This window comes from Anopheles moucheti, chromosome 3 (assembly GCF_943734755.1).
Source record: "Anopheles moucheti chromosome 3, idAnoMoucSN_F20_07, whole genome shotgun sequence".
NCBI lineage: Eukaryota > Metazoa > Arthropoda > Insecta > Diptera > Culicidae > Anopheles > Anopheles moucheti.
Genome location: NC_069141.1, coordinates 39,456,624 through 39,471,251, shown reverse-complemented (window position 1 = coordinate 39,471,251; position 14,628 = coordinate 39,456,624). Strand labels below are relative to the sequence as shown.

At 39.5% G+C, this 14,628-nt stretch overlaps 2 protein-coding genes across 3 annotated transcripts; one reads left to right on the top strand and one right to left on the bottom strand.

Moving 5' to 3' along the window:
* Nucleotides 1-8,789: 8,789 nt before the first annotated feature.
* LOC128301547 (60S ribosomal protein L37a) lies at nucleotides 8,790-9,800 on the bottom strand. 2 transcript variants are annotated; one of them, XR_008287348.1, is made up of 4 exons: nucleotides 9,672-9,800; nucleotides 9,241-9,369; nucleotides 8,971-9,180; nucleotides 8,790-8,910 (listed from the first exon to the last, which is right to left on the bottom strand). XR_008287348.1 is itself a non-coding variant. In XM_053038096.1 (3 exons), the coding sequence occupies exons 1-3, from the start codon at nucleotides 9,672-9,674 to the stop codon at nucleotides 9,043-9,045; spliced, it is 270 nt and encodes an 89-aa protein (XP_052894056.1). In that variant the 5' UTR covers nucleotides 9,675-9,800; the 3' UTR covers nucleotides 8,790-9,042. The 2 variants fall into 2 exon arrangements, 1 of the variants encoding a protein (XP_052894056.1); XM_053038096.1 differs by having other exon boundaries at nucleotides 8,790-9,180.
* A 531-nt stretch (nucleotides 9,801-10,331) lies between these two features.
* Nucleotides 10,332-14,603, top strand: LOC128303288 (transmembrane 9 superfamily member 2). Its single transcript, XM_053040188.1, has 5 exons — nucleotides 10,332-10,455; nucleotides 10,673-11,137; nucleotides 11,216-12,405; nucleotides 12,482-12,641; nucleotides 12,717-14,603. The coding sequence occupies exons 2-5, from the start codon at nucleotides 10,976-10,978 to the stop codon at nucleotides 13,218-13,220; spliced, it is 2,016 nt and encodes a 671-aa protein (XP_052896148.1). The 5' UTR covers nucleotides 10,332-10,455; nucleotides 10,673-10,975; the 3' UTR covers nucleotides 13,221-14,603.
* The last annotated feature ends 25 nt before the right edge of the window (nucleotides 14,604-14,628 follow it).

Below are 14,628 nucleotides of genomic sequence, written 5' to 3'. Positions count from 1 at the left end.
CACATCCTTTTTAAGGGCGAGAACTAGAAAACTAGAAATCAATTTCATGATCCACGTTGGAGTAACGCTGCATTATTTCGCCTAGACGCGTGCACATTCTGCTGGACAGGGCAAGGCGTATCTTCTTAAGCGATTGGAGCAAACTTCACTGTTATTGATACCCCCGTCATCGTGTTTCCATCGGATAAAACATCAATTTCATCCACAATAATGTACGTCGGTTGCTTTCGAACACAACAAGTAAGTCCTTTATTGCATAATGGGAGAAAAACACTACGAATTTTAGATACCTCTTAGTGCAGGAATTCTAATAGTTAATTTAACATTAGAAAGTTATATAAACACACACAAACAAACTAAACATACCACACAACTTTTTTTGTTATAATGCGTCTATGAACATGTATTGTTATTTTACTATTATTGAACATAATTTAACCTTTCAAATAGTGATCCTGTGCCACTATTCTAATTTCGGTCTTAATCCACAATGCCTAAACACACTTTGCTCGATGTGTTGTCAAAATCTATCAGCAAATGGAGTTGCTTGGCAATTGTTATTAGCAAGAAGATTAAAAAAAGAAACAGCGATAAGGCTTTGGGGAAAATAGCAGACAGAGCTTGTCTACTGCTAGCAAATGCGCAATAACACTTCTACAGCTTAGCGAGCATCAAAACATAGATTCTGTAATACACATTCACCCTTTATCACTTGTCGGACGCTATAAGTTGAGGGATCTTAGGCTATTGAGGAAAAACTAAAGCTTATTCGTACGGCACCTAAGTAGAGATGTAGATGATAGAAGAATGACTGTTAGTTTATTTTTTTTCAAAAACACAGTGTTATTCCAGTAAATTCGGACCGGACGGACACAGACATGTTCCGGGAAGGGGAGTTGGAAAAAATGATCATTGCAATTTTAATAAGGCAAGTAAGTTTTCGGCAGCCCACAACACAACATCAACACACACAGAGCTCTGAGATCATCTAGGGTCATGCTATGTTAGGTTGAGACGGTAGTTCATAAAGTATAGGCGTACAGCGAGGAAATGTTACACAAGACAACGTGTGTGCCATAGTGAAAGATAGGATTATATGACGGAATCGTAAAAGGAACAATAGGGCGAGTGGGACATCAGCTAAAAAGGGAGGAAACTTTCACCATGGCACGCACCCGTTTCGTTTTCTATAACTTATTTTTTTCTTTTTTTTTTCTTTGACCATCATCTAAACAGGCATTATTATAGCAAAAGCTCCGTGAAGATTCCTTTTTTCGTGAGGTTGAATAATTTAATATAGTGTATCTGTGCAACAATTTAATTTTTAGGGTTTCGTTGTGTTTGATAACAGTCACAGCATACTTAAGTCATACTATGTTTGACTAATCCCTTTTTTCGATAAGCTCTTGTTTCGATAATTTATCATTCATGTATCCCTATTAAGTGCAAAATTATTTACAGTTTCGATGAAATGTTGGCATACGGAAACTGGAATTCGAAGCGGAATGCTAAGCTATATGTGTGTCATAGTAACAACACTATAGGAAAAGAAAAAAACCAATTATCTGATACCATTACACTTGTAGCATGTAGTTCAAGAAAAGACACGAAAAAAAACAAAAAAAAAACGGTAAAGTCATGCAAGTTTGGTGATGGTGTGTGATTTCTGCTGTGAACGGAACAGATTGAATGATGAGCGCACGTATAAGATTGAGTGTGTGACACGTGAGAAAACGAGGGTCTTGATTGAGATAAAAGCAAACGTGAGGTCCGAATGATCGACTCCTATAGTATGATGGTGAGGCATGTGATGAGTTTGTACCATTTGCAGATCGTGCGTATGAGTATACAGTATGTGAATGTGATCATGTTAATTTGGGAGTTTCTGATGATGAATGAATGAATGAGTCGTAGAAGAAATATATGTTGCTGTGTAGATGGCTGATATCGAGAGTGTGAAATGTTGCGTTATATTTAGCAAAGCGATCAGCAAGCTAAATTTACTTATAAATCTATCCAGATGTACAGTTGATGAAATTTCTTGATTAATCGCACTTCTAATTATCGGTTCACAATATAGCCCCAGCTTTTAATTGCGTCAATCCTCGAAGTATTCACGTCAAATCATTAATTATTTATTATATTGCTTAACCATAACAACTATTTGGGAAGTTTTGATGTTTATTCTGCATCTGTAACGGACCTTCACAATACTGTATTCCGTGTAACCCTCCTCCTCCGGATATTTTTTTTTACCTGTTGTTGGTTTATCTTTATTCAAAACGGATTAAAAATTTATCTTTTCAATTTAATTAAAACTGTGCGTGAGAGAAACTTTTTTCCACTGTGCATTTCGATAACACAACACGATACAACATAATTGAATGGCAAATGTGGGGTGAATTATTGCAAGTGAGGAATGTTAGCGGGATTGGGTGTATTTAAGAGCGAAAATCGTGCGATATATTGGAACGTAAAGACCATTGAGATCGTGTAAACGAATGAACGTGATATTTAGTATGTTTTACATTTGAGAGTTTTGCGAGAGAGTGTGTGACTGTTATTATTGTATGTATGAATGCGTAAATTAATTTTTTTGTATGCAGCCATGTATGCCTGAGGAGGTAACTTTAATCAATGCAATGATTAATAAATAAAGCTACAGTACACTCATCATCTTCTCAATCAAATGCGTGAATGGGTAGAGGATGTGAGTGTGCGTGGATGGTGTGTATGTGTAATTGGCTAGTGAATGTTTCCTTCTAGAATATTGTAAATTGTAATGGGGTTTTATTAACTTAAATTGTTTTAATTATTTTGTCCTGTTATAATTCCTTGATACTGTCCAGTGAGATTATTTTCATGTGGTGAGCAACGCTTAACGAAATTGGCAAACAATTTGTTTGCGCCATGATCGCATCGCTAGGAATTTATGCAATTGGCTGATTTATTTATTTCCTCGAAACATAAAAACTGTTTCAAAAGCACTCTATGCAATGTAACTAATAAATTACTTTACAAGGGTTTGAAACGTTTTACGGTAATTCTACACAAGCAAAATCCATGTAATTTTGCGTATTTAGTTCTCAACGATGTTTTCGAGTTCTTCGATACAGAGAATCGTATCAAGACAAAATGAAAAATATAATGGCGTGTGTGTGCGCAGAAACAACATACAATGATTTCTACGCATTTTCAATAGAATATGGCAATTAACTTCGATCTAACGCAGCAACTCCTGAAACAAATTGGCAAAAATGTTCGTTTATCTAAGTGTGCTAATACAGATACCTAATGCAAATGTGACTCGCCATTGCATATGTTCAGCATTAGGCAGAAAGGTTGTACCATTTCATTGCCTGCGGGTGAATTGAAATCTATTTGATGCAATGCGTTAGATTTTTAGACTGTATGGACAGGGGATGTATGGAACTTTGCACAATTTTTCTGCAACTACTGGATGGATTAGTGTTGATAGACTTGATTTATTTTGGGTTGGTTATTGATTGTCCAATTCATAGAAAAACAATTAGAGTGTGAAAGAAATTTAAAGCCACTATAAGCATTTTCAAAAAGTGGTAGATTACTATCGAAAAGGCGTTCATGAAGGTCAACTGAACATGTAAATTTGAATGAGCTTTATAAAACGATTTCCTTGATTGGCATTTACGAGCCTGAGAGAAGATGCGTGAGAATGAATGAGACTGTGTACGCGCATTGCGAATAAATTATTCTTTTTGTGACAACAAATGCGTGTTTGAGCGGTAGAAAATGCGATGTGTACGAAACAACAAAACAACTATATCATTAGTAGATAGTGTCATGTATAATGTGAAACGATACAATAATAACGCAAGAACGAAAAATAATTTAATTCAGTGCGACCCACAGAGCTTGTGGGCACTGGCAGAATATGGAAGAGAATCAAATCTCTTTAATCAGAACAAAATGAAATCTAAAGAATGAGAGAAACGCTACTTTCAGGAAAGGATAATTGAATACGTGCCAGGAGATTACAATAATACAGAACACTCAACCGACTGAATATACTAGTTACACGTACGAAAACGAAACGTTAAATGCACACAAAATAGGAATGTGAAACTCAACAGACGGTACACATATATGATGCAGACAAACATATTACGCTAACACTGAACCCATTATCATGTCGATGAAAAAGGTAGTGTAAATTTTACGCAGGGATAATGTTTTGGGAAAAAATTGTTTTTTTTTCAGCATATTCAATTAAAACTGTGAACAACTGATTATTGATAGTTCAGCCAAACTGTTGAACCATAACCCCATTGGCAACCGTAAACAACACTACGTTTTGAGCCAACGATCGACCGTTTATCTAGAAATGTAGATGGCAGCGGTCGTTTTTAAATGTAAAATATTTTACTTGTATTTTAGCTCAAATGCAAATGCAACGTTATTACTGTGATGATCTGTATAAAATGAAACAAACTAGGGGAAATCAAAACTTAACTCTCTGGCGTGCTCTATCCGGTGTCGATTTATTATCAGTGCATTTCGATTCTGAGATACCAGAGCTGATCAATTCTTTTTTGATGGATTGTGATTATCAAGTGGAGTTACAAGAACAAACAAAAAAACAAACAGCAATAGTCAGCCCACTGTGTTAGGCGACGTTACACGTAATGTAAGAAAAAAGTGCACACAAAGCAAACCAGACGCGTATAATCATTACACTTAACTGCGACAATTTACTCAGGTACCAAATACGGACACAAACAGAAAGTCTAAGGGCAGGGAAGTGAGTGTGTAATATTAAACTAATTACAAAAAAACGGAAGAAGGATAATGGTGTTACATACATTGATACCGTACCAACATTTATATGATTGTAAGAAAACCATACAAAACAATGCAATACAACACTCAACCATACAGAGCGATAAACAAAACATTTTTACAACAAACACTCCAAAACCCAACAGAGAAATGAAGGTAGTAACGAGTACTAGGTAAACAAATTTAACAATACAAAACCCCCGTGTACAGCAAACATAACAAAATCAACGATAAAAAGACGACTTTATAATAGTGTGGGACGGACTTTACTATTGATAAGAAAATGCAATTCGGGGCAAATTGGGAAGTTAATGCGTAGAAAATACAAATTTGGGAGGAATTTTCTTTTTCTCGTTTTATTTTCTATTACTTTACTAAAAACACATTTTACAAAGTTATATAGTAAAGTTTCGAATAGAAAATATATGGGCAGGAGTTTGGTTAGTCATCATCGACAAAAAGGAGATAACAGAATCTGTAAAAGAAAGCAAAAAAACGTTGGTGCGAGGAATTTCTATCATCAATATCGACTTAATCATGAATTCTTCCAACTGACTGACCGCCATTGTTGTGCTAGGAACGGTGAGAAAACTACAGAAAAGCGAAAAAATTATAAACCAGGGACAAGGACTCTGCTGACCGTTACTGACACAGGTGAAATATACGGGGAAGACGGAGGGACAGAGAGAGAGAGAGAGAGAGAGAGAGAGAGAAAAAAAAGATGAAGATAAAGTAATAAAATTAGGAAACTAAAATAAATTACTACAAAACAAAACGAAACCTACAAAGAAAGCAAACTCACACACTACGCGGTACCATAAACACACTCACAGTGAAACGAAGATTCGATAAAATAGTTAAAGCCTTGTTTGAAGAAATACGCCATGGCGGTGTATCAAAAAGATGTAAATTTTTCATTCTTGCTAATATTGTTGTATCGAATTGTGACATGTGAGACGAATGCATGAGAGATGGGATGAACGAGACTACGATGTATTTGTGACCAAACATATTAAAACCTAGCGTAATGAATGAAACTTTCGTGAATGGGTCACTGTGATCGTGAGAATAACACAAATAATGCGTGAATACGGAAGTATGTTTTTAGTTTGTTTTCGGAAGCGTGTATAATCGAGTCTTTGAATGTTACTATGATTCAGGTGTAAGTGTGCACATTATAATATAAGTTTGTTCAACTTAGAGGTTAAATTACAAAAAAAAACAACCAGGCGTGTAAGTGTAGAGTAGAGACGTTAAGTAAACCGGTGTATCGAAACTACTATGCCCTTCGAACTTTCTTATTATTTTTTCAGTCCCAGTTTGATAACTAGTAAAATTGAAGTCCTGAATTACGATTTGATTCAACAACGAAATTTATAATTTTTGCCGTTATGGAAAATCAAACAAAACAAAACCCTCCACAATTTCGCGTGTGCTTTTCTTTGTTCAACATAATATGTTTCTGAATATTTAAGCCAGAGTAGTTAATATGGGAAAACATCAGGCCAAATTATACTGATACTTTTTGTTGTGAGTTGAAATGCTTCGAATGGGACTAGTCGTGGAATTGAATGAATGTGTGGAAAATATAATATATTTTGTATGTGTTTCATCTGCCGTAACGCACTTAGTTTAATGTATGATCGCGATCGAGGACGGGTGTGTGATATGTGTATAGAGAGATAAACGTGTATGTGGGAGACTTTGTGCGAAATGAGCGTGAGAGTGTAAACGCGAACTCTACAAAGGACTTCCTTTGCTGCGGAATAATAACAACAATTTCTACACATAAAACATAATAAACATAACAACTGGAACTGACTAGGACGGCATGCAGCCAAAGACGCTGATAACCATCCCTACTTTTGAATGCTGCTGATGACTGATACTGGGAAGGGCACTGGCACAAAGTATCGCGGGGAGAGCTCGAATGCGTGAGAGCGGGGCGGCGCGAACGTCGTTATGGATATCATATAATATGTATGATCGAGTTTGAGACTGACCAAATAAACGAAAAGGAGACTAAAAAGTGCGTGTGAGCGACAGGCGAATTAAAACCAACATTAAAAGCACACTAGCGCAATTATACGCGGTTTGCAAAACATACATAAAAGGACAAAAACTACGTTAATGCAATGTCCTGGTACGACCAAAGACTAGCGGAATGATACGAAGAATGGACGAACTTACAATTACCCCGGGAGGGTTGCAAGGTATGAAAAGCTTTCAATCATTATCTTTAAGCCACACGATCATCGACTTTCAAAAAGAACGATGGCATCGTTACGATCGGAAGCTCGGAAAAGCTCGAACTACTACTACTACTACTACTACTACTAGGACGTTTTAGGACTATTACTACGCAACAATAAACACACTGAACACACTACTGCTGCAACTACGTGTACTAATCATTACTACTTTACTATCATTACACACAACACTGTGCTGTGAGCGAGTGCTGCGAGCGGGAATGAGTGTGGGGGTGGGTAGTTAGAAGATATTGCTAAAGTCGAGCGATAGTCTGAAGCGATGCGTATGCGTGACAAATCTGTGAATATAATGCGTAAGAGTTGTGCGTGCGGGTGCGTTAATGTATTTTATGTGCGTAAGAAAGAGGATATGTTGCGTGTATTTTGCAAGCCCCGGGACAGATTGTACATTTGGGTAGTGAGATATATTTGTGCGGATTTGTATGAGATAAATGTGCGATTATCGAGAATGTGAATATCGAGAGAAAGCGAGAGACGTATGTTGATGGTGATGATGACTGAATAAAAAAAAATACATGACTGCCAAAAGCAAAAAAACAACACACACACACACACACAAAATTCGAACAGAAATTATTTATTAATCGTTTTTATCGTAGTCATACTGTGTTTGAATACAAACGTCGATTTTGTCGTATTCTGGATCAATCGGAAGATGATTGGATCAGTCGTGTTCGAAGTGGTGGTAGATTGAACCGCCACTGTCACGTGGTATTATTATTTTTATAAAGTTGAATATTTCAACCGAAAGAAAATAAAAAAAAAACGACTAAACCAATAAGGGTAACGAAAAACCAACATTCCCCAAAGGCTGTGCTTGATAGATGTAAGTTTAAAAAGAAAGGTTATATGGGTGATGCGCTACACGACGGATGCAGCTAGATGAGAGTTTATCATGCTTCCTGCATTTTTCTGTTTATTGTTTCAATGCTCTGTTCTTCCCTTTTAACCACTTCCGTTTAAAGATTATTATCCGTAAAAGCATTTTAAAATTACGACCTAAATATTGGCCGTGAGAAATCTGAAATATCAGCAAACATGTTTGCTAGCGGCCTACAGTGAAATAAATATTTCAATTACAAAAGATACTTAGAATATCATATTATGGAGGTAGCTCCAGAGAATCGTAACGTTTGAAAGATGAATTAATAATCAGTGTTTGGGTAAGCTACCTATAGCACGTCTTCTTGACGAAAGGTTACTCAAACGACGTCTGGAACTGTAAGTATTATCATTTTTAGCACAAAGTAAATAAAATCAATTTTTGAAAAAATAAGTTGTTTACACAAATCAAACAGTATAAATTTAAGCAGCTTCAAAAACCATAGAACGCCAAGATGGGACCAAGATTCACGTCAGCTGCATCTCAGCTGATCTGAATGGTCGTCAACGAAGAGATAATGAGCTTCTGTTCCACATCCTGGGTATTAAAAAACCGTTTCCTTGCATGACATTCTTCTTTACGCCCAAACAATAAAGGCCCGTTTGGCCTTCTAAGACTAACCGGCAGCATTCATTATCCACTTGTTCCAACCCTCCAGAATAGCTAAAAATCCGAATCTAGAGCGGGGTAATATTTCCGCATATTATTTGAAAAACGTTGCGCACTATACTCGATAAAATACAGTACTTTCGCGTTTCGGATTTTATGTTACCTCGTCCATTCGCATATAAAACACAACTAAAAACAACACTCACTATTTCCTTCCGAACCGTTTCCATTCCATTCGTTCTTTATAGAACCATTCCCTTTTTATTAACACAAAACGATCTGACTCACAGGCCCTGCCAGTTGTAGAAAGCTATGATGATGGGTTTCCTAAAAAAACAAATGATATTGGCAAACAACACATCGCTTTGCTGGAATCCCGAGTTTCACCTCTTCACTCTCCCCCAAGTGTAGTCCCGAATGCATCATTTCGCTTTCCGTTACCGTGCCAAGCGGTACCTTTTACAATTCACGCAGACGTCGGACAGCTGATCGTACCGAAGCAGCAGCTGTGGTAGAGTACACCCAGGCACCGCCGGCAACGACACGGTTGCATCGCTTGCACGACCAGATACCTACGCACGATCGCTTCATAGCATCCTACAAGAGAATGAACCGTTAAAGGTGCTTCATAATTGGAAAAGCAGATCATGGGCTTACCTTGCCGCAGAACGTGCAGGTGTACTTGGCGTGTTGGGTGATTTCCATCTTCTTCACCATCTTACGCAGCGAAGCACCATAACGGGTACCGTACTTTCCGACGATTCCAACCTTCCTGGTACGCTTGGCCTAAAAAGAACGAATACAGCAATAGTACAGTCATCTATGTGAAATGAAACCAAAATCACGCAGCGGTTAATGTTAACTAGGTTGCAGCAGCTTTATCTTTCGCCAAATCCATAACGCAAACATTGCCGGTTGCAACAACGTTCAGCGAAACTACAGAAGAATCCTGCAAGGAACTATCGATGAGCCAGTACCGCGCCTAGTCAACACATCACCACAACGCCGAAAATGCTGTACGTGCAGGGATCAATTCATGCTGCACAGATGCTACGAGCTATAAGTAACACTTTCCACAAGAAACTAACCATTTTAGGGGTAAGTTATCCGAGTTTTTGCTGTTTTAAAAACCAGGCACAAAATGTGTGCACTCTCCGCAATCGGATAGGGACGAAAAGAAAGAGACAGGAAAAATGTCAACAAGCGGAAGTTGCTATTTCCTCACTGACAGTTTGGCTGCGTACTGTAGGCCACGGAAGTCAAACGCGTACGTGCTCCTGATGACGATGTCAACAACTACAATATTTAAATTGATTAATGCATTCACTCCTTTAGAGAAAATCGAGCAAAATTGCTGTATAAGTGTTCATCACAGATCTACGAGTATTGTCTTGAAACGAATGCTTCAAAGTTTAATTTTATTTCAATGTTTTTAACCGGCAAAATAAGTTCTGCGAACGTGCTCCAAAATGTTTGACGTTCATCGACGCAAGAATCGCAAGGCTGGGCCATATATTGCATGATGACAACGGAATCTAACTTCACTTATTTTTCTTAATTTGCCTAGAATAATTTGGGTAGTTTGACAAGGAAAAGGCAAAGCGTTTTTATTTTTTAAATTATTGTCACAACGCCGAAAGAAAATATACTGAAAAGCTAGGATTTATATGCTTTATTGGGTGTGTTATGTCAGATGCTGATAGGGACAGGAACCTATGGGCTAACCTGCGTTACATACACTTTGCACAGTTTGGCCAACAATACATCGGGTCAGCAGAAGTTTATCTTTTTCGTTTACGTTTCTCTCCAAATTTCTAGCACGAAAAACGATAGAGCAAAGCAGAATGCAGTTCAAAGTGTGACAAACGAAAGGTAAGTTGTGAAATCGTACACCTACAGTACACGCAAAAGTATTTTGTTGGGTTGCTACGTTTCAGTTTCTACGCTTTTCTAGTTGGCACCTTCTACTACTACCACTACTACTGCAAACAGCGGTAGAGGCGAAGTTGTCGTCATCGCAAAGAAAAAAGAGCTGCATAGAATGAAATTATGAGTAATTTGTTATTTATTCACTTCTTTCATCGAATAGGTCATCGGTATCCCCGGACTCTAAACGGGCTGTTGACGATTGTGAAAACAATTGTCTGCAGTGCTGCAGTACGCTTTTAATTGAGTTGGTGTATGTGTCTCTTGAAACCGGCACGACAGTGATTCCTGCTAGTGAAGAGAACAAAAAAAATCACGAAAAAACAATCCATCTCCAGGGAAGACATTCCTGGAATCAAGTAAGCGGTGCGTAAAACTGGAAGTGTTTGTAACGGTGTGTGTGCGTGTGGTTCGTTGTGTGCGCTTCATCCGGTGCAGCGATATCGAAGTAACACCGTAAAACATTATGACGAGACACAGTTCTGTCAAGAGCGGAATGGGCAATCTTACCATCGGCTTACTTCCGATTGTTTGCCTACTGACAGTGGGATTGGTGGAAGCGTTCTACCTTCCCGGGTTGGCCCCGGTAAACTATTGTCGCAAATCGGAAATGCAAAAATCATGCAAGGTATGTTAGTCATGAATAATAATGCGGGCTCGTTCATTTCTGTTTGCTATATGCTGTTCTTATATGTTTCTTTTGCAGTCCGAGGTAACGCTCTATGTGAATCGGCTAAACACGGAGGAATCAGTGATTCCGTACGAATACCATCACTTCGACTTTTGTCCCATCGACGAAGCCAACTCGCCGGTAGAGAACCTCGGCCAGGTAGTATTTGGCGAACGTATCCGCCCGGGACCGTACAAAATTCAATTCCTAGAGGATGTAAAATGTGCGAAGGCTTGTGTGAAACATTACAAGGGTGGCGATCCGGACAGTGACCATCGGTTGATGGTGTTGAAGAAGGGTATGAGTTTAAATTATCAACACCATTGGATAGTGGACAATATGCCGGTCACTTGGTGCTATCCGCTGGAAAACGAGCGCCAGTACTGCAGTACCGGATTCCCTATGGGTTGCCTGGTACGTCGCCATCCGGACGGTGAAGAAGGTTGCATTACAAATCCCAACTACAACCGGGCCGGGTATTATTATCCGTTCAATCACGTTGATTTGACCATTACGTACCACAGCGGAGCTACCGAGGAGTGGGGAGTGGCATTCAAACAGAACGGTGGACGCATCATCTCGGTGAAGGTGGTACCGTCGTCCATTAACCATAAGGACCCGAACGAGCTGAACTGTGAGAGTAAGGAACCGATTGAAATTCAATCCAGCGCGCTACCGAATGGCCAAACGCTGGATATCGTGTACACGTACTCGGTACACTTCACACAGAACAACAAGATCAAGTGGTCTTCCCGCTGGGATTACATTCTCGAGTCGATGCCGCACACCAACATTCAGTGGTTTAGCATTTTGAACTCACTCGTCATCGTGCTGTTCCTATCGGGCATGGTGGCAATGATCATGCTTCGCACGCTTCACAAGGACATTGCGCGGTACAATCAGATGGATTCCGGTGAGGATGCGCAGGAAGAGTTCGGCTGGAAGCTGGTTCACGGTGATGTTTTCCGACCACCGCGCAAAGGCATGCTGCTTTCTGTGTTTCTGGGCTCGGGCATACAGGTGTTCTGTATGACGCTGGTTACGCTAGCATTCGCGTGTCTCGGATTCCTATCGCCGGCTAATCGGGGCGCCTTGATGACGTGTGCCATGGTGTTGTTTGTACTACTCGGTACACCGGCCGGGTATGTTTCGGCCCGTATCTACAAGAGCTTTGGTGGAATCAAGTGGAAGAGCAACGTTTTGTTGACGTCTATGTTGTGCCCTGGGTAAGACAGTATCAACCTTCACATTACACTTTATAAAGATGAATTTAATAACTTTGTTTGTCCGTTTTTTCTTTAGCGTCGTGTTTGGATTGTTTTTCGTAATGAATTTGATACTGTGGAGTAAAGGAAGTTCGGGTGCAGTTCCGTTTTCGACCCTGATAGCGTTACTCGCCCTTTGGTTCGGTGTCTCCGTTCCGCTCACCTTCGTTGGAGCTTATTTCGGTTTCCGGAAACGGGTGAGTACGATGCCATGGTAGTCACTGGACCCTGCATTTGGAGGTTTGATTTTATTCCATTCCTTTCTTTTCCAGTCCTTGGAGCATCCGGTGCGAACGAACCAGATTCCTCGCCAGATTCCGGATCAATCCATCTACACGCAACCGATCCCTGGTATTATCATGGGGGGCGTGCTACCGTTCGGGTGCATTTTTATACAGCTCTTCTTCATTCTGAACTCGTTGTGGTCCAGCCAGATGTACTATATGTTTGGTTTTCTGTTTCTCGTGTTTTTGATACTCGTGATCACCTGCTCCGAGACGACGATTCTGCTGTGCTATTTCCATCTGTGCGCCGAAGACTATCACTGGTGGTGGCGATCGTTCCTAACGTCTGGCTTTACCGCGGTGTATCTGTTCGTGTACTGCTGTCACTATTTTGCCACGAAGCTGCAGATCGAAGATGCTGCCTCGACTTTCTTGTACTTTGGTTACACGCTGATAATGGTTTTTCTGTTCTTTTTGCTAACCGGTTCGATAGGTTTCTTTGCCTGCTTCTGGTTTATTCGCAAAATCTACAGCGTAGTAAAGGTGGATTAAAAGTGTGCTATTGCTGTATGGAATTTGAGCGCTGTTTTCTTTCCTTTTACCGGTACATTACCTATTCATTCGATACACTTGTGGCTTTGTTTGTTAGGTCTGTGCTTTGTTGTGTCTTTATTTAATTTTAACCATTTATTCCCCTCCGATTCGATCGTGTGTAGGTAGTAGTGAAGGTAGTTACAACACATGGCCTGTAACAAAACCGTAAAATGTTCTATTTTCGATCAGCATGTAGCCAGCCTATGTCCAATTGGAACTAAAGGTAATACCGACAATACACTGCATACTACTGAACAACAAATAACCGCCCTATTTTATCGTTTGTGACGAAGAGACGTTTTATTCGCGCAAATTCATCTGGACAGTTTCAAGAAGGTGTGTAAAATGGTACAGCACGCGGATGATCATGATAGGGTATTATGTTTTAGCAAACATACTTGTGTGTCGGTTTCGTATCGGAAAGTGGGAAACAGGAAGAGAGAGAGCACACTCTGTATTGTGTTGATTAGAATTCCAATTTATTGTTTAATCGTATCATGGGCAGATTTCTGTTCTTAGCTTAGTAATAATCAACAAAACTAACGAGAGCGTGGCACAGCTGCATTAGATTAGCGTGGCCCATCCAGCGACCCCAACCTTCCTCCCTCTCCCTTCCATACCCTTACCGGTGATATAATTCCGGTGAGAGTTCTGGTGAGCGAAAAGAAAAGAAAAGAAAAGAAAAAAACACTTTCGCATACCGTGGAACAAAAACATAAGGTGGTCGGTGTACAAACCATCAGGAACATCAAATACCGGTGCACCGAGTACCGTAAGTGCAGTAACTTTGTCCCACAGCACACAGCACACACAAATTCTTATGTACATCTTGGTCCTCTTTTCCAAATAATAGGTTAGAAAGCACGACGCGTGATGAGTATTATTCAGTAAAGTGAATGAATATAGAGCAAAATGATTGGCTATCGTTTACCTAACAAGAACGAGCCACGCGCATGAATGATTTCGCTGTCCAACCCACTTTTGTTTGTCGATGGTGTAAATTATTTATTAGCATTACGGTACCCTTTTTCTCACTACACCCGTACGGAAGCAAGGAGAGATAACCCAGTAAAAAAGCCAGTTGGAAAGAATGCAGGCGAAGAAAATCGTGGTGTTCGGAGGTATATGGGTTGATAGGACACGTGGTACGCTAGGATCACTGTTTGTGCGTGTGTTTGTGTGTGTGTGAATGGGTGATTGAACTTTCGCACCTCAACTGATCGTAAACCGGACGATGTGATGAACAAGTAAACTTAAAATGAAGAGCATGAGTAATAAAAACAATAATTATAATGAATACTATATCGTAAAAATCAATAAACCCAAAACCCTTCTTTTATTTTGCGGTATATCATAAGCGAGAAAC